Below are 23,406 nucleotides of genomic sequence, written 5' to 3'. Positions count from 1 at the left end.
TAGGGGTCAGGAGCAGCCCCCTGCATTGCGAGGACTGTGCAGTGCTTCTAGGGCAGAGGTCTTCAAACTTTTTTACTCTGAGCCCCCCCCCTAAGCAAAATGTTTTGAGGTCGGGCCCCCCTCCAAAACTTTATGGCAAGGATTGGGGGAGCGGAAGGGACATGGCTGCGTGCAGGGAGAGGAGCTTATGAGATGATTTCAGGAATACGTTTTCTATAGCTTAAGAACCGCACCAAGTATGAGACTTATAAAACAGCAAATGCATCAAACAAAAACAGATATCCTAAACTGCTCCTCATAATTGGGGTGTTGTGAGCCCCTCACACTCTTTGACCCCAATGCAACTATACCTGCTGCACTAATGATAACTGCAGTCCTGAGTAGCAGGATATCTCCTCTGCCTCTTTTACCTCTTCCTCTCCATGATGGATCATCACCTCTGTCCTAATGCTTGAAAGGACAATAAGCGCTGATGCCCCTTTTTTAAAGGTAGACAGTCATAATTGTGATGCAGTGGGCCCCCAAATCCCTGGGCCCCAGTACTGCTACATCTGCTCATTTATGATAACCAGCAGTGGCCACTTTCACACTTGGCAGCAGTACCAACTTCACTAATGAATGTCCCTTTAAAAAAAAAAAAAAACACTTATTGTCCCCTTCTTTGGGGTATCTCTCTGAAGAAGTGGTCTCTGGCCATTTGTAAACATAACAAGCATTTACAATGCAACGGTCTCGGCATTGTTAAAGTTACAGCTATTGGCATTGCTCATGACATTATTTTGGTTTATGTTTTTAAAACATTTAAAGACTTTTTCACATCTAACGTGGGCGATGGAGGCTTATGACTTATCAACAGGGAATCCATGCACCGTCTCCAGCAAAATGTATTGTCCAAACGAGTGGTCTGTATTTGAGATTTCAGGTCAAGGGGCTAGTATGATTAGTGCAGGAGTTCCAGTGTGACAGGAACCTTGGGGTGTCAGGGCCCCACTGCACCCCAATTATGGCTTTCTTTTACTTCCCAAGCAGTGTCCCCAGTTTCCTTCCTTGCTTTTGGGTTCACAGCATCCTTGTTACTGCTGATGGGAGGCGGGGGGGAGGGGGGGCAGGTTTAGGACTAACTATATATTTGTATAATCGTAAACGTCATGAACTCATAAGAAAGGTGGACAGCTGCAGGTCATGCAACTGTGGGTGTGTTAAGAGCAGCCCGTGAATAGCCTTTTGGATTGGTCCTGCAGCTATCTGCACTTCAGAGTGTTTCCAAAGGGCAAGTAAATAAATGCAACAAAATACAGTTTTCAGAGGCTTGACATATTTGACATATTTAACGAAAAAAAAAACACAGCTGGAAACGTGCTGCATCGTGCCACTGCCAATTCTATGGGATGCTGGAGTTGTTTTCCCCCTTTCGAGTACAACATACCAATGAACATGAACACTTTGAAAAAGAAAAGAATTCTTGCCGTCTGAAGTTATACATGTCAAGCCTTCCAATGATAAGCAACAAACTTTCGGTCACGGATGAAGGGACCTATTATCATTGAAATTAGCTACGTTAAGACGGTCCTTAAAATATGCTGTTAAAAAGGTCACTGGTAAACTGTGTACGTTTAATAGAAAACGTGATCCACACGAGGTTGGAATTCATTCGTTTTCCTCCTGAAGCGTATCTCTAAAGCAAACCAGGTAGCACACTGAATTCCCGCACCATGAGCCGCAAAATCTACCTCCTGTGGGTTGATGATTAATGAGCTGTGCTGTAGGTGTGAGGAAACAGTTGAAATGTGCTGTCAAAGGGGATTTTATCATAGAAGAAGGCAAAGGGGATAATGCGTACGCTGTCCCAGCATGTTTCGCAACACCCTAGTGTAGCGCTCCGCAGCACCCCAACAGCACGACTCACCAGTGGGAATACCCAGCTCCTTGGAACCGCGGCCGAAGCCCTTCACCACCTCCCCCTTACAGAAATAGGGTAAAGTGTTCATGGTGACAGCTCCGAGGACGTCCGGGAAGTGCACACACTGTCACAGCACAGAGCGAACCGGCGAATGGGTATGGAGAGTCGCTATCCGATAGTGACAGGCGGAGGTGGTGTGACGTCGCATCGTGCGTAGATCATTCACAACCACAGGCTGAAGGGCAACCGTTCTCAAGACTAGAAGAAAGACTAGACTGTCAACTTTATTGTTACTTCTCCGACAGCGGCCATCTTGCATTACCAATTTCCTTCTTCCGCTAGGCATCGGAAGATCCGTACACGACATTGTTGGAGTCGAGTGACGACATGTTTTCCCTTCGCGACGTACTCCACACGATGCTGTGGGAATCCCCTTGGTTAATCCACTCTGACTGATCATATGTCGGGGCAGGACAATTCTATGGTAGAACCGGCGGGGAATATTATGCTTAAACTTTCTTCTGCTTTATTAAACTACAGCCCCGTCACCGAGTAAATATACTTTAATTCATTTAAAATTGTACAAGTACCGAGGCTCGAAGAGTGGCTTGGGAGCTGGAAATGTGGCAGACTGCGGTGCCCTGAGCTGAGCCTTGCTGCCTTTCTCCGAGGTGAAGCAGAAATACCTAGGAGAAAGGCAGCGGCGTTTTCGGACTCGGGGCGTGTTTTCGGCTTCGGGGGCGTTTAAACACGCCCTGGGAAAAGCAACGAAAAAACACGCCCCCGAATCTGAAAAGGACGGGGCTTGTTTTGCGAGACAAGCCTCTTCTCCAATGGCTGGCCAGCATTTAAGAGGCCAGCCAATGGAGAAGAGGAGAGAAGAGGGGCGGGTTCAAGCCCCTCTTCTCCAAGTCATTATGTCTCGCGAGCGAGACTGCGCAAGCGCAGCCTTCGCTAGCCGAGACCTAAAAATGAGTCCGTATACAGTGCTCCCTATTCTGGGCGTTCTCTTTGTCAATATCTATGAATCGCGCTCCTTTCCTCTTTCTCCTGGACCATTACTGTGAGCCCCAAGGATCAAGAGGATTAGGGCTCTGCATCTGAATGCAACCCTGCTGACCTACCTACCACCCCATGGACTCAACTTTCACAAAAAAAAACTGCCCCTGCATGGTTAATACGGACTTTGAGATGCCTCTGCCTGAAATCGAAGTGTGTGGTGGTAGTGCAGAAAGTTAAAAAAAAGAAACCAGCCTTCTTACCAGTCATTGATTGATTGAGTCACTTAAAGCTAGGGCCACTGGAATTATGAGTTTCTGCAGCAGCAGCGTTTTCCACATAATTATCAGTTTACTGCATTTGCTACATAATCTGCACATTTCAACCAAAAAAACTTAATTCTAGCTCAAACGAAACAAAAGTTACTTAAAGCATGACAAAGTTTTCGGAGCAGTGGAAAGCCTTTTGCAAAGATTGACTGGTAATCTTGTAGTTACTTACTGCTGTATTTGGGTGTTAAACTGGTACTAATGAGGTGAAATAGTTCCCCTGACAGCGTTACCGTGAGTTAAAATGATAAAAAATGAAGTAATGCTAACCATAAAATGTGGCACATTGTGCCGCATAATTTACCTTTTCTTGCTGTATAATTTAGTCAAACGTGCCGCATAATGTTGTCCTCTTCTGCTGAATAATTCCAGTGGATCTGCTTAAAGCTTTATGGTGGCAAAGATCTATTCTTTTTAAGATGTAATGTAAAGGAGTTATCAGCTGGAATCTGGAATAGTGGAGACACGTACAAAAATGTCTGCATTAGATCCAGTTTGATTACTTCTTACTAAAAAGTATATTTTGTAAGAACTTGTTTTATCTCAATCACTGCATCATTTTGCAGCAGACTAGCTTAGCGTATGTGAATACTGATTTAAAATAATGACTTACATATTCACAGTGCTTTCTGCCACAGGCTGGGACCTCACAGCACTATAAACAGGGCCATTGGAATTATGCGGAACGGAGAAGGCCAAATTATGCAGCATGGTTGACTAAATTCTGCAGCAAGCAAAGGTGAATTATGCTGCTTTTTTGTGATAGCATTACTGTGCTATTTTTACACTTGTTGACATTGTCCTGGCCTTTATTGCCCCTCATACGTACCACACTAACACCCACATATAGAAATAAGCAACAGAAAGGTGACCAGTTAACCTTTAGAAAGGGCCTTCCACTGCATTTTTTTATCTGCAAATTATGCAGCAGACAATGGATTATGTGGCAAATGCAGGAAAACCATAACTATGTGCTTTGAGTGCAGGGTAAGCGTGAAAGTGAAGGGTGAGAATGAGGAGTGAGTTGTCTAAATGCAGGGTGAATTCCCAGACACTTGAAGTTAATCAGCATGTTATTGACGGGGCGAAGGAAATAAAAATGTGCTGATCCTGCAACAAACTTCCAGTCTTATGATTAGGGTTGCCAGCTCATTATTTTGATGTGCCAGACAGTACAAAAATAAACAGTACCTAAAGCCCTATTTTCAGCACTTATCTGTGCATACATCAAAAAGCAAATATAAAGCACTTTTAAATGTGTTCTAGGGCTGCCTGAATGATTCATGACTGAAAATAAAAGGAACAGACAAAGTCACATGACAAATGAATACATACGTTTTTATTTAAATCCCTATTTAGTGTCAAAGCAAGGTCTTTGCAGGCTCTTTAAACCTACATGGCTGGCATTTTTTCTATTGGCAACCCTACTTTATATTCATTTTCATGAAATGCATTCTCATACTACAGCAGTAAATGTAAAATGCAATGTAAAAATAGGCAGAGTGGGGGCCCAGGGGGTACTGGAAACAGAAAAAAAAACTAAGCCTCGGTAACCAGTTTCCAAAGGTATGTAAATGTGCCAATGGTCTTTAAAGACCTGTGAAAAACTCAGGCGTGCTGGAGTCTTAATAAGACTTCAGACACTGCCCAGTGAGCCCCCATCAGCACACCCAGTGAACTCTGGCCCCACAGCACTTGAGGGCTTCAGAGTAAATGAAGACCGCCTGGAAATACAGCAAATAAACATCGCTGCACTTCAGGCCTCTTCATTTACATGTGCTTGTAGAGGCCTTTGCGCCCCCATGGGAACCCATCCATGCCCCCCCAGGGGGGGCGCGCCCCACAGTTTGAAGACCTGTGTTCTAGGGTCAGGAGCTCTCCCGTGCATTGTGAGAGAGGGCTGTGCAGTGCTTCTAGGTGTCAGGAGCTGCCAGTGTATTGTGAGGGCTGTGCAGTGCTTCTAGGGTCAGGAGCTGTCCTATGCTTCACAAGTGAGGGCTGTGCAGTGCTTCTAGGGGTGAGGGGCTGCCCTGTGCATTGTGAGTGAGAACAACGCAGGATGCCGTAACCCTGGACATCTGAGGTTTCAGGGAAAGATTTTTATCAATAATGAAACTCATGTTTAGGTCTCGCCTGAGCCAGCGCTTGCGCTGCTCTGGCGAGACATTTAGTAACTGGGTTTTAAAAGTGCTACCCACAGGCTTTTGCCGGCCACCAGCTTGCTGTTACGCGCACAAGCGTGTGCGACGTGCACAGCTGCCATCTGGCTTTCTGTAATGGCTCATTAAGCTTTACAGCGCACGCGTGAATCCCATCTCCTACCCCCTCCCTTCTCCCACTCCCTCCTCGTCAGCGTCTCTTATTACAAGCTTCCCGCGTCGCGCGGCAAATGCTTGTTTTTATTTCCCGTGCTTTCCCCTCTGCCTCTGTCCGATCACTTTCGCGGCTTGGTTTTCTTTTGCTTTCAGCACTCAGCCTCTCTCCCTTGTTTTATTAATCTTCATGATAAATAATGTTTCTCTGCCACTGACCCGACACGTCAGCCCTGCCGCGCTTCAACTCCCTGCCCCTCCCTCACCACAGAGCGCGTCTTTTATTTAACTTTCAGCCCGGCTGCGCTTCAATTCCCGCCCCTTCCTCACCACAGAGCGCGTCTTTTATTTAACTTTCAGCCCATGCCACAGTGAGGAGCTACAGAATACCGATGGACAGACCTTACTATTGGCTCGGTGTATTTGTGCTGCTAAGAAGCACCTGCATATTGACATTCCTAAGGAAAAGTCCTGCTTGTTGTCTGGGTCCCACAGATCATACCGTCATTTATTTTCCGATCCGTAAGACTGGTGTTTTTTTATGTCATGTTTACTTTAGGACAGCCCACGCCATTTTTAATACGATTCTAAGCGTGAATGGACCTCTCAGCCACATCAATAAAACGGGGATGTTTTTCATTAAAAAAAAATTTAAAAATCAGCACGCACCCGCTTCTTGAGCACCTCGCTTCATGTTAACAATGCTTCTTTATTTTGTAGCAGTTTGTCGAAACGCCACACCTCCCTCAGAGTGCACACCGCCCCTGCAGCAGGACTCCGTCTCACTCCTTCGTTCCCCGCTTCTGCGCTTCATGTTTTGGACAGGAGGATTCTAACAATACATGTTTATGTTAGCAAACCGCACTAAAATAAGCAAGCATTGATCGCGTGGTGCTGTCTAAAACGTGAAGTGCGGTATACTCCAACACCGCGCTTCACGTTTTGTTCCCTGAGACCCGCTTCATGTTCTGGACATCAGGGTGCTAACAATGCATGTTTATTTTAGCGAACCGCATTAAAATAAGCAAGCATTGATAGCGCTGTGCTGTCTAAAACATGAAGTGCGGTATACTCCAACACCGCACTTCATGTTTTGGGCACCGTGGTGCTAACAATGCTTGTTTAGCCTAGTCCTCCTCACTGCTTTCAATACGTAGGTAGGGACAACATTAGTGAAGGTAAAATAATACATTTATGTTTATTTTTTTAGTGTTTCCGCATTTAGGCAACTTTGACCCCTTACAAACGAAGAGTGAGAGAAATATTACAATCGGCAACTGCACAACCTCCATAGAAAGGTGGAGCCGTCTCATTCGATTAAAATGAAATCGCCATTCGAATCGATAGTTTAAGTTGCATGACTAGAGTTTTGATGGTAGCACTTAATTTGCCAGAGTTTTGGTTGCTGCTTAAATTAACGCAAATTGCTGCATTATCTTGCCAGATTTTTCTAAACGCTCCCGTCTTCGACAGTTACATCTATTTAAGATAGTGTGCACAGTAGAGTACCCCGTCTCCCAAACCATAAAAAGGTTGTTTATTACTTACAAAAATAATAAATGTAAAGGGGCTTGGTTTGAGGTTCTTACAAAATCCTTCAGTAAACGCTTGACTCTTCCAGCACCTCGGGCTGGAGACCAGAAACCACAGTCTGACAGAGTGCCCCGTCTACCAACCCATAAGAGAAACAACACAGGTTGTATTGGAGGTTTTTAGCAAAGCCTTCAGTCAAGGCTTGAATCCTTCAGCACCTGGGGTTCCAGTCCAGATCAGAGACCAACGCAGTACGCGCCGGGCTATTTTCTTCCATCATGGAGCCTCTAGGTCCTCCCTAAAATCATATGCTTTGTCCCTGCAGTTGTAAGACTGAGCAAGTCATCCTCTGAACACTAGGCACAAAGTATTTGGTGTGTTGAGTCGCAGTGTCTTTCCAGTTGACTAGTTTGGTGGTGCAGCACCAGAGACCCCAGAGTGGGGCCGGCCAGAATCCCCGCATCCTTTTAATTCTGTCTGCATCCATGATGATGGGGCGCAGTAAAAGGGAGAGAAAGAGCAGTGTCATTTCAAAGGGGTCAAGGTTGCCACCCTTGTACTGAATTATTCCACAAATACCCCCAACCACCGCTCTTTGTATTATAAATACGTTATGTGCAATTTAAAATCCACCCCTACTGTCCCCTTTGTCGCAATTCAAGAGGACACAAACCCTAACCCGCACTAGGTGGCATGCTTCATCTGCGGGTCGCTCCTCGTCTGGGCACAGCCAAGGCTCTTTGCCCTGCCAGAGTAGTTCTGATGTTTTTATTGCGCATGTATATACATTGTTTTACATTTATAATCTGTAGGGTCAGGCTGTTGAAACACTGTTGTGGTGGTTAGTGTGACTTTGGGTTTTTTCAGCCCTCACACTTTCCAAGGTAAGAATCGATTCTAGCTCGGATTGCTTTCGGCATTGCTATATTTGATCTACGGCGACATGTTTCTAGCTCTATAGCTGCCTGTTTAGTTGGAAGCATTGGGCATGACTATATCCTCCCTGTACTAACTACTTCTCTTGGAAGAGTGTAAACTAAAGGAAGAGGTTCCCAGCACCTGCCCTTGTGCTCTTCACTGTCTGCTACATTGGAATGTCCCACGTGCAGCTGAGGCGAATGGATCCCTCAGTAGGAGAGAGTCTTGTGTCCATTCTCCTGGCACCATTGGACACAAATGCACAAATAATGCACCTAGGCTGCAGAGTTGGCACCAGTCACTTTTTGTTTTTATAGAAGTTGTGCTGAGATCCAACCGAGCTCTTGAGTGAAGGCAGGTAAGTGAATGAATATGTTGTCCTGCTCTCAACATTGTTGCTGAGGCAACATTTTCGTCATAACAGATCGCCAATCCAAGTGACGCATCTCATGTCTTGTGTAACTTCCTCCATTGCAGCTTCTCTCAAAAGGGGCATTCGGCTACCTCCTTCCCATCGTGTCCTTCGTCATCGCTTGGTTGGAAACCTGGTTCCTTGATTTCAAAGTCTTATCTCAGGAAGCCGCGGAGGAGAGATGTGAGTTGGCTGGTGGGCTGGGAGCGCTGTGTGTTTTGTTTCCTGGATTCATGCCATCCTTGCCGATAAGTATGGGCCAGTATAACTGAAGCCAGCTGGCTCAACTAACATGACACTACTGCCATTGAGGAGATGAGGAGGCATGACACTACTGCCATTGGGGAGACATGACACTACTGCCACTGGGGAGATGAGGAGGCATGACACTACTGCCACTGGGGAGATGAGGAGGCATGACACTACTGCCATTGGGGAGATGAGGAGGCATGACACTACTGCCATTGGGGAGACATGACACTACTGCCACTGGGAAGATGAGGAGGCATGGCACTACTGCCATTGGGGAGATGAGGAGGCATGACACTACTGCCATTGGGGAGACATGACACCACTGCCATTGGGGAGACATGACATCACTGCCATTGGGGAGGCATGACACTACTGCCATTGGGGAGATGAGGAGGCATGACACTACTGCCATTGGGGAGATATGACACTACTGCCATTGGGGAGATGAGGAGGCATGACAGTACTGCCATTGGGGAGGCATGCCACTACTGCCATTGGGGAGGCATGACACTACTGCCATTGGGGAGACATGACACTACTGCCATTGGGGAGGCATGACACTACTGCCATTGGGGAGGCATGACACTACTACCATTGGGGAGGCATGACACTACTGCCATTGGGGAGGCATGACACTACTGCCATTGGGGAGACATGACACTACTGCCATTGGGGAGGCATGACACTACTGCCATTGGGGACGCATGACACTACTGCCATTGGGGAGGCATGACACTACTGCCATTGGGGAGACATGACACTACTGCCATTGGGGAGACATGACACTACTGCCATTGGGGAGGCATGACACTACTGCCATTGGGGAGACATGACACAACTGCCATTGGGGAGACATGCCACTACTGCCATTGGGGAGGCCTGACACTACTGCCTTTGGGGGAGACGGGGAGACATGACATTGCTGCCATTGGGGAGACGAGGAGACATGGCATTACTACCATTGGGGGTATGGGGAGACATTACAAGACTGCCATGGGGGAGAATGAGGTGACCTACACCACTGCCATTGGGGAGACATGCCACTACTGCCATTGGGGACACATGCCACTACTGCCATTGGGGAGGCATGACACTACTGCCATTGGGGAGACATGAGACCACTGACATTGGGGAGGCATGACACCACTGCCATTGGGGAGGCATGACACTACTGCCATTGAGGAGGCATGACACCACTGCCATTGGGGAGGCATGACACCACTGCCATTGGGGAGGCATGACACCACTGCCATTGGGGAGGCATGACACCACTGCCATTGGGGAGGCATGACACCACTGCCATTGGGGAGGCATGACACCACTGCCATTGAGGAGGCATGACACCACTGCCATTGGGGAGGCATGACACCACTGCCATTGGGGAAGCATGACACTACTGCCATTGGAAAGATGGGGAGGCATGACACTACTGCCATTGGGGAGGCATGACACTACTGCCATTGGGGAGATGAGGAGGCATGACACTACTGCCATTGGGGAGACATGACACTACTGCCATTGGGGAGGCATGACACTACTGCCATTGGGGAGGCATGACACTACTGCCATTGGGGAGATGAGGAGGCATGACACTACTGCCATTGGGGAGACATGGCACTACTGCTATTGGGGAGGCATGACACTACTGCCTTTTGGGGAGATGGGGAGGCATGACACTACTGCCATTGGGGAGATGGGGAGACATGACACTGCTGGCTTTGGGAAAGATGGGGTGACATGCCACTACTGCCATTGGGGAGGCATGACACTACTGCCATTGGGGAGATGGAGATGCATGGCACTACTGCCATTTGGGAGATGGGGAGGCATGACACCACTGCCATTGGAACGGCATGACACCACTGCCATTGGGGAGGCATGACACTACTGCCATTGGCGAGATGGTGAGGCTTAATCTGGCCCCTGTGTAGCCAAAGTATATTAATATCAGAGGTCTAGGAGATGGGGGTGCACGGATTTGAAGTACTATTTCAGAGGCTGCTACACATTAGCCGAAAAAGCGCTTCAACACTCCATCCCGGGTAACAAGCGCTATATAAATAAAAACCTTTTTTTCTCCTCTCCTATCCCTACGCTATCCTTCTGAAATCCAAATAACTGAGTAACCTATCCACCACTCAAATTACTTTCATATTTCACTATACTAATTCAAAATTAATCCTTTATGGGCTCCGGAGTAGCGTGCTACTCTCCGAAAAGCGCTTTGCCACCTTGTCAGGGGTAGTGAGCGCTATATAAATGCAATTACAATACAATACAATACATTCGCTTGAAAACTATCCTTTACCACCCAATCAGGCCCTTTGAGGAGCCATAATTGGGCTTCAGAGCACTTCACCCCAGACAAGAGGAGGCCTGCACCTTTAGCATCTGCCCTCGTGCCCCAGCCTCCCTGTACACACACCGGCTGCTCCTGGAAGACGTTACGGGGATGGCCGTGGACCTGTGATGCTGCATCTGCTGTATTAAAAATGTCTCTTGTTTACCCTTTCAGGGAAGGTTATTTTCAGAAGTGTATTTTTTAAGTACATTTTTATTGAATTTCTTTACTTATGTGAGATGCTTGCAAGTTCTATCCTGGATTACTGGGGCAGTGGTGTCTGGGCTCCTTGCTGGCAAAGGATGATGGGAGTTGGGTTTCTAGGAGGAGTAATTTCACCAAACTTCAACTTTCATCGTGTAATGACCATTAAAGATAGAGGCGGGAGCGTCATTAATTCTGTGCACGTGCGCCCTTTCTTTTTGTTAATTGTTGTTGGTTGCAGGGTATCTGGCGACACAGTCTGCGGCCAATCATCGGCCCCTGCTTTACCCTCGCGCCATCTCAGATGGACAGTTCTACTCTCCCCCGGAGTCCTTTGCAGGTGAGAAGGGGATCCCTCTAGAAACTTAAACGAATGTGGAGCAGCTGATGTGTGACTGCACTACTGGGATCTACTGTGGCGGTCTCGTGCACCCAAACCCCGGGCAAGAAGATCTCATTGGATCCTCTGTGATGCGTCCTTGCCCTGGAGTTGGAAATGCCATGTATGATCGTAGACTTTCCCATTGTGCTAGTGAAAACCTATCCCTTTCGGGTTGTGCGGAATTGTTCAAGTGATCTTGCCTCCCTTTCCATCAGACCATGTTGCACCAGCTATGAATTATTACCAGAGGTCTCTACTCCAGTGTTCCAGTTTTTTAAAAAAACACCCCTTGTGTGAGAAAATGTCCTCTAGCACAAGAGAACTTCAGAGGTCTGTATCTTTTGGTATACTGGCCGGTATCTGTCTTGTGACCTGTGTCTCTGCCTTTTTTAGGATCTGACAATGAGTCTGATGATGGCGGGACAGGGGGACAAGCAGTCACAGCTCAGGTAAATTGTTGGGTTTGCTCATGGTTGAAGGAACAGATAATCTGGCGGAATCTCCAGTATTTTAGGAGAAGAAACTGCCCTGCTGGCTGAAAAGATGCAATGTTGAGAGTAGTAAAACCATATTAAAAGCGTAGAGGAGTGTTCGTTTCTTCCACTCTTACTTCTCCTTCGGCTTTCCAAGTAGTCTTAGCCAGGTGGGCCTCTCTTCTCCTCTCTACCACTAGCTCGGGTCTGGCAAGCTGGGCTTCCAAGCAGAATGCGATCGCAAAGAGGTAAGTGATGGGTTCCAACTATTTTTACCTCGTGCTAACATTTCTGAAGAACCCCGTATCAAAAAAGTTATCTTTGCAGTGGTGTTTGTGGAAGAAATGTGTCAGCAGGTGTATTTGCATTTACTTTAGACCTGTATATGTGTGATGTGTGAGCGGTGACTTAAATCAATTTATGATTTACAAAATATCCACTTTATTTTTTCACGAGTATTTCCTTTCTAGCACAAATTCTGACTTGAATTTGGTAGGAAAAAGGTCCAGATAAAATAGTTGGGATTAATTATTGTCTTAGACAGTGGAACTAGTGAATAAAGGAGACTTCTCAGTCTAGAGAACAGCCAGGTGAAAAAAGAATTCCACTTGATTTGAATATCAACCAGTTATGCAGCTTGTCTAGCCAAATGATTGACATTGGATCCCAGGTCACCTTCATTTAGGACATTTAGAGGTAACTGGTATGTTGCTTTGTAAGGGACACTAGTTTGAGTAATGCCTTAGGGCCATAGCCATGTCAGGAAGCTTCCAGCATCTGTTTTTCAAATTCTGCCCCTGGGTCATGGCAAGATGCGCACACATGTGGCCATACTCAGGCGGGGTCTATCAACAAGCTCTGGGTGGAAATGCAAAGTCAAACCCAACAGGCCGATCCCGCTCTGCAGTCCGAGAGTTTCTAAAGAGTCCTGGAATGCGCTGATTGCCTCAGTAAACTTTAATGTACATATTTTAAGCAGTAGAACTGTTGCGTTTCACCAAACACAAGCTGTATTAAACTGACCGATTGTTTACAAATATCTCATTTGTACATGTTTTTATACACAAGTTTTTTTTAAAGAATTTTGTCTGACAATTGTTTTTACTCTTTGTAGATATTATCTATTGTAATGGTTTAATTAACTAAACAATAAAGCTTACAATTACATAGCCATGTTCCTTCTGGTATCCATAAAACGTTTGTACTTCACCCGCACAGTCATCTAGAAGTGTAGGTTGTAGGAATCTAAAATGTGAAATATGAAACCAAAGAAAACAGAGGGGTGTTCAAAGTTCCCCGGTTTGTCACTTCCCGGATATGTCATATATGGTGCCGGGCAGCATTGCATGCTCTGCCTGGCTTTGTGAAGCGGGTCTCTGTCCCAACCGCCCCCAAGAATAACCAACCCCTGTGTTTCAGGAACGAGAGTATGTGCAGCAAGGCAAGGAGTCCTTGGAAGTGGTCGAGCAGATCCTGGCACAAGAGGCCAGCTGGAGATTCGAGAAAAGCAACGTGAGTGAATACCGATGGGGATCTGTGGCAGAATGTGTATGATCAGATCATGTATTTTCTTGGGAAGGGCAGCCCTTTTGATGAAATCTCTTAGAGTCCTTTTCTTGCTGCATTTCCCCTCTTTCCTCCAGCAAGTTGTAGAATTGTCAAGTCCCCTTTCCACATTACACATCTGCAGGTGCCTTGTATCTGCAACTGGAGGAGTATTTAAGAGTAATTAGCTTTTTCTTTGAGATATTTTGGTAAAACAATCCTGCTTGTAAATACATTGTAGAATTGTGGTCCACCAATCCAGTTCCAGGAGATGGGCTTGAAGCCATCCAGGTGCAGAGCCTGTTCCTGAATGCAGTCAATAAATATAGGTTCAAGGCGCAGTCGCCATTAGGATTTATTGCTGATGAGCCACTAATACAAAGATAATAGGATACGGGGGACAAAATTACACCCGAGTCCCTTGGCGATCAGTCATAACACCGAGTGGCACACAAGTTTCCAGGAGTTCAGGGGGCCGGTCTCTCCTACCACCTTGAAATCCCTAGAACCAACTTAGACCACTATTTGAAAATGTGCAAACTTGGATGGAAATAGAATTGGTATTTAGCAGCTTCGTTGGCATGTCTGCCCCAGTCTACAGGTCTGAATCATCGATGAACCATGAATGGCTTGTAAGCAGTGCTTTAAATGGGCCGGTACTCGCCGGTACTGAGTACCGGCACTTTTTCATTTTCTCCCCTTGAGTGCCGGCACTTTTTCTTTTTCTCCCCTTGAGTACCGGCACTTTTCCTAGAATGAAGAGAGTACCGGTACTCATTGGACCTGACTTCAACCCAGGCAGCACTTACTTCATCCCTCCACTGATACCTCTGCAGCACCTTTAACAAGCACTGCACGGAATTCATCTCGGGAACTCTTGGCACCAGGAACCAGCGTGAGCTGCTTTGGAAGTCTGGAAGTCATCAGAGGGGGGGGGTCTGAAGAGTGGTCATCTTATCCATTGTTCTTTTCACAGTGGGGCTGAGGGGGCTGTAAAATCAAATGGATGGCGGTGGGACGCACGGTTCAGGATTGAATATTCCAGCAGCGTTTCATTTAATAGTGGGTTTATGGCTGTGGGAGTGATGTCCACTGAGTTATCTAACAGCGGCCCACTAAGCGCACCTGAGGACAGGCGCCAGCTGGCCTGCCCATCTCGGACCCCTCCCGGGCACAGGCCTCGCTGGCCTGCCCGTCTCGGACCCATCCCGGGTACAGGCCTCGCTGGCCTGCCCGTCTCGGACCCCTCCCGGGTACAGGCCTCGCTGGCCTGCCCGTCTCGGCCTCGAACCCCTCCTGGGTACAGGCCTCGCTGGCCTGCCCGTCTCGATCCCCTCCCGGATACAGGCCTCGCTGGCCGGCCAGTCTCGGCCCCCTCCCGGATACACGCCTCGCTGGCCTGCCTGTCTCGATCCCCTCCCGGGTACAGGCCTCGCTGGCCTGCCCGTCTCGGCCCCCTCCCGGGTACAGGCCTCGCTGGCCTGCCCGTCTCGATCCCCTCCCGGGTACAGGCCTCGCTGGCCTGCCCGTCTCTGACCCCTCCCGGGTACAGGCCTCGCTGGCCTGCCCGTCTCGGACCCCTCCCGGGTACAGGCCTCGCTGGCCTGCCCTGGGCGTATGATCCACCGGGGGCCACCGTTCTTCCGCTCTTATACATACAAGTGCTTCACTGGCTACCATTACAACTTGATCTATATTTCCAGAGTCCCTCTTCATTCTAAAACTATCTTGTTGTGAAATGTGTTCCTTCTTGAAAGTATAATAATGCCTCATACAAGTAACAGGAACTCCTTCCAGAATGAGTACACTCACGTAGAGGGACAACGAGTCACAAGTTCAAAATTACGAAACGTGTTTCTTTATATCGGATAAGTGCCAAGTGTTTGTGTACGTGGTTGAGAAAACAAGTAGGTGCGAAGAAGGCACTGAACTCTGGCTGCTGTTTCAGAATGTGTCACAGGAATGAACACAGCTCACTCGGAAGAACACACTCTTCAGATACCCTTCAATTTTACTAAAAAATGTTTTAAACAAATGTTCATAAAATGCTCCATTTCACTGTTGCACAAATAAAACTCACACTCCACAAATAGACTTGCACCGTAGGCAAACACAGTAGTGACGCACACAACACAGTAACGGATACATTCACAGAAACCATAATGCACAGACACGGATGGGTACATACTGCACAGATGTACATGCAGCAAAGATAGGGTGACCAGACGTCCCCGTTTTCCCAGGACGGTCCCCGTTTTTGGGTAAGTGTCCCCGTGTCCCGACACTTTTCTCCAAGTGACTCAAATGTCCCTGTTTTCAAACAGTGTCCCTGTTAAACACAGAAATGTCCCTGTTTTTCATTGTTCCGGTTGAGCATGTGCGCGCATGCTCTCTTTGCACTGTTTACGGCATGTGTCGTCACTGAGGTGAGCGCTGTAGCAAGAAGGGAAATCCTTTGAAGAGAGACATTTTACACGCAGCGCCACCTGCGTCATCGTGCCAGCCAAAGTTTCTACTTTGGATAAAATATTATTTCTTCATCCTGTAGCTTGTATTCATAGTCATACAAACTTTTCAGTAGCCCTTATGCATACCGTGCAAGGATTAATGCATTGCTCATTGCATGTTTTATTCATAACCAATTGATGCATGCTTTGTGTTCTCCATATCAAAGCTATGACTTGACCTTTTGACTGACCTTTCAGATCACGGCAAACTGTTTAGCTGGAAAGGACTTAAAGGAGCAGGGTTAACGCCTGTGGGAGAGGCGAGCAGCGATGCTCGAGCTTTTTGCTCAGGTCTTCACACTATTGCACTATGAGATGACACCAATGGCTAGAGTGCACTATACATACCCCAGTAAGGTAACATGACATCTCAGCAGTGACTACGCAAATGTGGGAGGACAGTGTTGTCGGCCAACCTTTGCCACCCTTAAGACCCTAAGGCAGTAATACCTGGAGAGAAGTTTTTTTTTGTACATTGGTCCATGGCTGCCATTTGGCAATTTAGCATTCCGCAGTTTACCTCCCATGCTTTTCTGTCATGAGCAACTAAGCAACATTGGTGAGTTGTACTTTATGTGGTGCTGACCTGCAGCTATAGAAACGAGCATTGATAAAGCTAGTAAATCTGGCGTTTGCTAGCCTGTGATGTTTTATTGATTTTTGGCAAATATATGGTATAGTCCTTAAAAGTGTAAATGTAATAAAAAGTACTAATGCTGCTGTGTGAAGGACAGGGTTGCCAATAAAAGACCGCGGATTTGTTGTCTGTAATGCTTCATCTCGGTCTGTGGAGGGAGCTGTAATTGTAGTCCTTTTTCTATGTCTATGACAGCTGTCAAATAGTCCTACTTTTATGTCGATGGTTACTGCAAACCGTAGTCCTACTTCTATGTCTATGACCTGTCCCCGTTTTTTATTTTGAGAATCTGGTCACCCTAAGCAAAGATTCATGCCCAAGCACGTACGCGCAAACACTTGCGAAAACCACAAGCACAGACACACAGCACACACATTCCATCGGTAGACACACACACACAGCATGCACACATACAATTGTAGGAAGAGGGTATACACGTGGGGCAGTGCAGAGGGGACAAAAGCTGAAATGTAGTAGACCCACTCCACAGATATAGTGGGATTTTAGAGGTATTATCTACTAGGCATAGATGTTCCTTGCGTTTAACAAACTCCTTATAGGAGGACGAGACTCCAGAAGGAGCAAGGGTGAAGAAAGACCAGGCAATTAGTTGCGGAGACTTCTGGACTGTGCCGGTGTTTCTCCTAGACCATAACAAACTGTTACTCGGAACCACATGAAGAATAAGGCAGTTAGCCCCCAAAGGAGAGCAGCAGACGTTTACCACCACCCAGTATATAGTGCAAATGCTCCACGCCCTGCGTTGTATCAGAGATGTGGAAGTGTAAACAGAAATACGTTAATTCTTTCCCGGATGTTTGCCCTTGTCTGCCCTTTCCCCTGCCTGTTAAATCGGCCACGAGTGGCTCATCCTCCCGCTTAGCTGAACCAGTCACTGAGTGCTTATCTTTAATGTATGACCGAGGTGGCCCACCTTTTTTCATTCCTGAAGTGGCCCACCTTTTTTCATTCCTGAAGTGGCCCACCTTTTTTCATTCCTGAAGTGGCCCACCTTTTTTCATTCCCAAAGTGGCCCACCTTTTTTCATTCCCGAAGTGGCCCACCTTTTTTCATTCCCGAAGTGGCCCACCTTTTTTCATTCCCGAAGTGGCCCACCTTTTTTCATTCCCGAAGTGGCCCACCTTTTTTCATTCCCGAAGTGGCCCACCTTTTTTCACGGCTGAAGTGGCCCACCTTTTTTCACGGCTGAAGTGGCCCACCTTTTTTTCACGGCTGAAGTGGCCCACCTTGTTTCACGGCTGAAGTGGCCCACCTTCTTTCACGGAGTGGCCCACCTTCTTTCACGGCTGAAGTGGCCCACCTTCTTTCACGGAGTCAGTTTTGATCTTCCGCACCTTCATTTCCTTATAGTGCAGTCTCCTTTAATATGTTCTGTGTGTTTTTTCGTTATTCAGGAAGTGGGAGATGTTGTCTACACCATCGAAACACCGTTCTATGGCAAGTCCTTCATCTTGAAGGTAAGGATACCTACTTAATACACTCCTCTTCCCACAGAACACCGGCTTACTTTTCTACTCCATGTCGCACCTACCTGGGTATTCTCTTTCCTTAACCAGCTGAGGCCTTAACTACTGCTTATCTCCATGGCTAACCCACACCCTTTCACAGTGCAGATGAGCAGATGAGCTCCTACAGTTCACACAACGTTCATATGCAGGTGCATTCTTTCTTTCATAAATGACACCATCCCAGGATCCATCTGGACATTTCTTATCTCGTTCATCATGCAGATGTGCAATATTACGTCCTCTGTCATCTCCTCCCAAAATACAACCGGCCATTTCCTATTTCCTTCAGAAAGCCCATCGGTCCCTGGTCTCTAGCCACGATCAATCCTTGTGTATCCTGCCTTTTGAGCCCAGTAAACTCCAAAGGCTCCAAGTGTGCTGCATTAATGTAGTTTTGGAGTTCTGTTAAAACATCTTAATTGACCTCAGATTCAGTTTTCCGTTGGGGGTTGTTATAGTTATCTTGTATTGTCTATAATCAGGTGTATCTATTTGTGTACTACAAAATGTTTTTAAAAAAATGTTTTCTTAGTGAACAAAAAAATATAAAATAATATGTATTGATAAACAACAGATGAAAACTAATAAGAACTAAAAATAAAATTAATTTTTAGAAAAAAAACAGAACATGTATATGTGTATTTAAATGTCAAAATAATGTCTAGTTAGATTTGTATTTCAACCCATACGAGATTTAATGTCCGATAAAGAAATATAGGTCTTACGGGAGCTGTTCTTGTTTCAGTTGCTTTGTTTTCCCCTCTTTCTCCCTGACCTCACTTACCTCTGAGTGGGTCCCTTTATGTACAATTTCTTCTGTTTAAACCACAAGTGACATAATCGCTCAGTTCTAATACCTGTAGTGCACTTTATTCTTGTAAGGCTGCCCCTCTACCTAGGCAATGCAGGGTTAACAGCCGTGGCATTGTTGCGTGGAGTTGAGCACATACCTTTATATCTGTATTCTTGTGGGGAGTTAGGAGCAGGTCCGCAGGCATCTCCTCCATAAAGTTCTTTCAATCCCCTATACATGGATTCTTAGTCTTCCTCAGGACTGGTAGATGTGTGTTTGTCTACGAATGGACTTGTGACAGAACATTGGAGTCAATGTATGTGTCTGTGCTGCACAAAATGGTGATCTCCATTGTCCCCGGCTGGTTGTTGACCTTTTAGACATGCCAGCTTTCAAATACTGATCTTTCTCCTTAGCCAAAACCAGATCAGCCCGTTTAGTGGGAAGAGTTAGCCGGCCACTGCTTTTTCAGTAGTAGAGATTCCCATGACAAGGCAAAACATGAAATTCCCCCTTTCCTGTCTGTGACCACATCCTTTTGTGAAATGGTTGCCCAGAACAGGCCATGTCAGGAGAGATCACAGACTTGGAGTAAAACAAAAACTAGTCTCTAATGGCTGTAAGCAAACTCCCCCAGGCATTGGGTAACATCTGAACATTCATCTGAACATTCAAAAAAGACAGCATATCAAACACTTTAAATACATACAGCTCATACATGTCCTACGATCAAGAATTGATTGTGAAGAGCAAAACTCTAGACACCTCTTTAGTCTATGGAAAGCGACTGAATACTACCCAGAGGGATTTAGCGAACCCTAAAACCGCACTGAGAAGCTGACAAAGGTACACCTGAGCGGGAGGCCGGGGAAGAGGCACTCGAGCACTCCAGGGAGGTCTTGTTGAGATTGCGGTTCAACTTGGGGCAACTTAGTCCTTCCCAGAATACACACGAGGGCTCAGATCTTTCCTAGAACGGTTGGAGACGCTTACCTGAGGGAATGCACTGAACAAGGAATCTTCATACAATATGGTAGTGAATAGTAATAGCACAGTGCTGGTTTGGTGCCTTAAATAGCTGCCACCCAGGGAGTACCACTAGGCCTGGAGACAGCATCTGTACATTTACGAATATGGGATGATCAGACCTTGAATAGATACCAGAGAGTGATTGTGATCGTGAACTTCATCGTAGCTAAAGGGACTTAGTATATTGATGGACTGGTGCGTTGCAGCAGCAAAAAACAGTTTCTGCTGGCATGGGCTGCCCTAAAGATATTTTAAAAATGTATGAGGCATGGGATGAAACTCAATGGGCTGATCTAGTCTGAGGATGGAAGTAAGAGTAAACCAACCAGAACATTAGGTAGAGCAGCCTACGGGGAACATACAATATTGCCCTACAACCAAATGAGCTGTCTCATCAGTCCTACACCTGCCACTGTGTCTGTAAACTTTTTCTAATTCTGCGGAAACTCATTAATGGTGAAGCACTGTAAAGCCCTGCGAGAATTATCTAAGTATTCAATATGTTACTTGTAAAAAAATAAAAACATTTTAAACAGACAAAACAAAAATATTAATGAGATATGATATAACATAAGGCAGCCTCACTGATTGGTATGGTTTACTCTCCAGAGAAAGGGTAAGTACTAGCTTCTAAGTTTGTTGTCACTGCTTGTTTGCTACTATCTTTGAAACAACTTAAATCCGGGAAGATTGCCGAAGAGAGTTGTTGAAGGGTCTGTGGAGATCGGAAGACCAGTCTGCCTACTATGACAAGGAGTTGGACTGTCCCTGCCAGTATGAGTAATCTGATTCACAGAGGGTCGCCAGGGACCAGGCAACTGAGAAGGCCTGCGTAGAGGACATCTTGATGTACTCCGACTGCCCCAGAGCCACAAGGAGTCTTGAGCCAGCTACCCAGGGACAAGCACGATTGCCTCTTAATTGAGGAAGTCGCTTGATGGCCCTCACAATTGAGAATTGAACCGACTTCAGTTTCCTGGCCTGGGGTTCCATGTTAGCTGGAGGAGGTTGTCTTGATTCTGGAACCATTGTAAATGACTTAATAGCTTCTCTGATTTGAGAGATCACGAGTCAAAACCGCAACTAAGAACCATTGGTTCTTGCTGGCCTCTTCGTTATCTGATATGGATGTTACAGCACTTTGGTGCTCCTACCACCAAACAATCTTCACCACGACTAGCTGCAGCTCAAGATAAATTCCCATACTTCTAAAACAGCCATCCGAGGGACTCCTAGTGTTTAGTTGCACGCAAGCCAGCCACTGTCCCCAGCTTAGAGTTCAGTGCATGACTTGCTCCCCATCAATGGGCATGGTGCAGCACCAGCCACTGTCCCCAGCTTAGAGTCCAGTGCTTGGCTTGCTCCCCTTCAATGGGCATGGTGCGTCACCAGCCACTGTCCCCAGCTTAGAGTTCAGTGCTTGACTTGCTCCCCTTCGATGGGCATGGTGCGCCACCAGCCACTGTCCCCAGCTTAGAGTTCAGTGCTTGACTTGCTCCCCTTCGATGGGCATGGTGCGTCACCAGCCACTGTCCCCAGCTTAGAGTTCAGTGCTTGACTTGCTCCCCTTCAATGGGCATGGTGCGCCACTTCATCGACACTACACAAAGTCCTTGAAGAATCTAGAAATCCTTTGTGAAGGGTGGGCACTTGTTTGTTTGGCCTTAGGAGCGTGGAGGATGCACAGCTTGCATCCCTTAAATAGCTTTAACTTGAGTCCAAGTCCTTGAATATTAATAAAAGACATATTGATTACCAATAGTGTAACACTTTCTCTTTCCATCTGAATGTTGCCTCTCAGTGACTTTGCTAAAGAAGCCAGCACTTCTGAACTAACCTTAGAGAAGGTGAAGCGTTTGTCATCACTTACATTCGTCTGCAGGGCTCAGTGTTAAACTGTTTTGGGGCACCGGCACTTAAAGTTTTGTGCTTGTTCTCTAGGCCAGAATATGGTAGGCACTTCAGGTTTTCATTGTGTTCTATTTGTAAGCTTCTTTGATGTACTAACATGCATTAACCTCCTTTTTCTTCATAAAAGTTAAGAACTGACCAGACCTTAACATTATTAATGGTTGTCTGTGGTGTCAAACTGTTTCTGAGTTTTTAATCTGACACCACCTTTTGAAATAAGTCTTGAATGCAGTCCTTTGAGAGTCAATTGCAGAAAAGGAGCATTTGGTTATCCAGATGTGCACAGATGTTGTGGCATAAGAACACCACTGATAAAGAACATTCATTTCTACAATTAATTCCCTATTGCCTCCAACAGGCATTGAACCCCAAGAAAAGTCTTAAGCTTCTCTCCTGCTCTTGTCCATTCATGACCATACATTCTCAAAGCTCTCGCCCACTTGGGTCAGTTTTCCTCCTTCATTCTGTCTCCCATTCATGATTCTCTTGTTTGTGGTGACTATTTCATTCAAGTCTTCCTCCTCGTCCATTTTTGACTTCCCTCTCTGCAGGTTGATTTCTGTTCATGACTCTCTCCAAGTGTGCCTCTTCTTTTCCCCCCATGTGTGCCTCTTCCTTTCCCCATGTATGCCTCTTCTTTCCCCCATGTATGCCTCTTCTTTCCCCCATGTGTGCCTCTTCCTTTGCCCCATGTATGCCTCTTCCTTTCCCCCATGTATGCCACTTCCTTTCACCATGTATGCCTCTTGCCTGTCCCAGCTCTGCCCTATGCATGCCACTTTTCCCCAAGACTCTAGCCCACTCATGCATCTTTTACTTCTCAAACTCTCACTAATTGCTCTCTTCCTCCACAGGTTCTCTCTTATGCATGCTTGTTCTCCCTTTAAGCTTTGTACCACTTGAAACCTTCTTCTCCTCTAGGCTCTCTCAAATTCATCACTGTATTTCTTCCCAGGCTTTCATGCAGTGTACTGCTGAAGTGATCTACCAAGAGGTTATCCTACAGCCAGAGAAAATGACCCTGTGGAATAAAACCGTCTCTCTATGTCAGGTGTGTAACCCAGGAGTCAGTGCATCAAATCCTTTGTCTATTCCCATTGTGCATACCCTTAAACCCTGTCATCCTACCTGCCCCCGTAGAAATGGGGAAGGAAGGAAGACAATGTTGTACAAATTGCAGAAGGCCCCTAAAATTTCAGTTTTTAGTTGTGTCAGAATACAGTGCGACCAGGGAGAGAATTTGGCTACAGAAGACGCTCGTACACATATTGACATTAAAACTTGTGCCTTTTTCCAGTTTCATATTCAGCTTTGTATTGTCACTGTTCCATGTGGTCACTGATATAGTCAGTCCTCTGAACCTGGTAATCCCAGACCCATCCATGATTCCAGCATGCACC

General features: G+C 46.4%; 1 protein-coding gene across 13 annotated transcripts in view; it reads left to right on the top strand.

The window, feature by feature from the left end:
* LOC146869509 (stAR-related lipid transfer protein 3-like) overlaps positions 1–23,406 on the top strand; it is a 128,605-nt gene that overhangs the window by 82,045 nt on the left and 23,154 nt on the right. For all 13 annotated transcript variants that reach the window (XM_085603396.1, XM_085603386.1, XM_085603334.1 and 10 more), the window contains 6 exons: positions 8,469–8,586; positions 11,442–11,540; positions 11,976–12,031; positions 13,475–13,567; positions 18,160–18,222; positions 22,962–23,057. In XM_085603396.1, coding sequence (XP_085459522.1) covers positions 8,469–8,586; positions 11,442–11,540; positions 11,976–12,031; positions 13,475–13,567; positions 18,160–18,222; positions 22,962–23,057 — 525 coding nt within the window. The remainder of the gene's footprint in view (positions 1–8,468; positions 8,587–11,441; positions 11,541–11,975; positions 12,032–13,474; positions 13,568–18,159; positions 18,223–22,961; positions 23,058–23,406) is intronic.

The sequence above is a fragment of the Triturus cristatus genome, chromosome 1_1 (assembly GCF_964204655.1).
Source record: "Triturus cristatus chromosome 1_1, aTriCri1.1, whole genome shotgun sequence".
Classification (NCBI taxonomy): Eukaryota; Metazoa; Chordata; class Amphibia; order Caudata; family Salamandridae; genus Triturus; species Triturus cristatus.
This window is presented reverse-complemented; position numbering and strand designations above follow the sequence as displayed.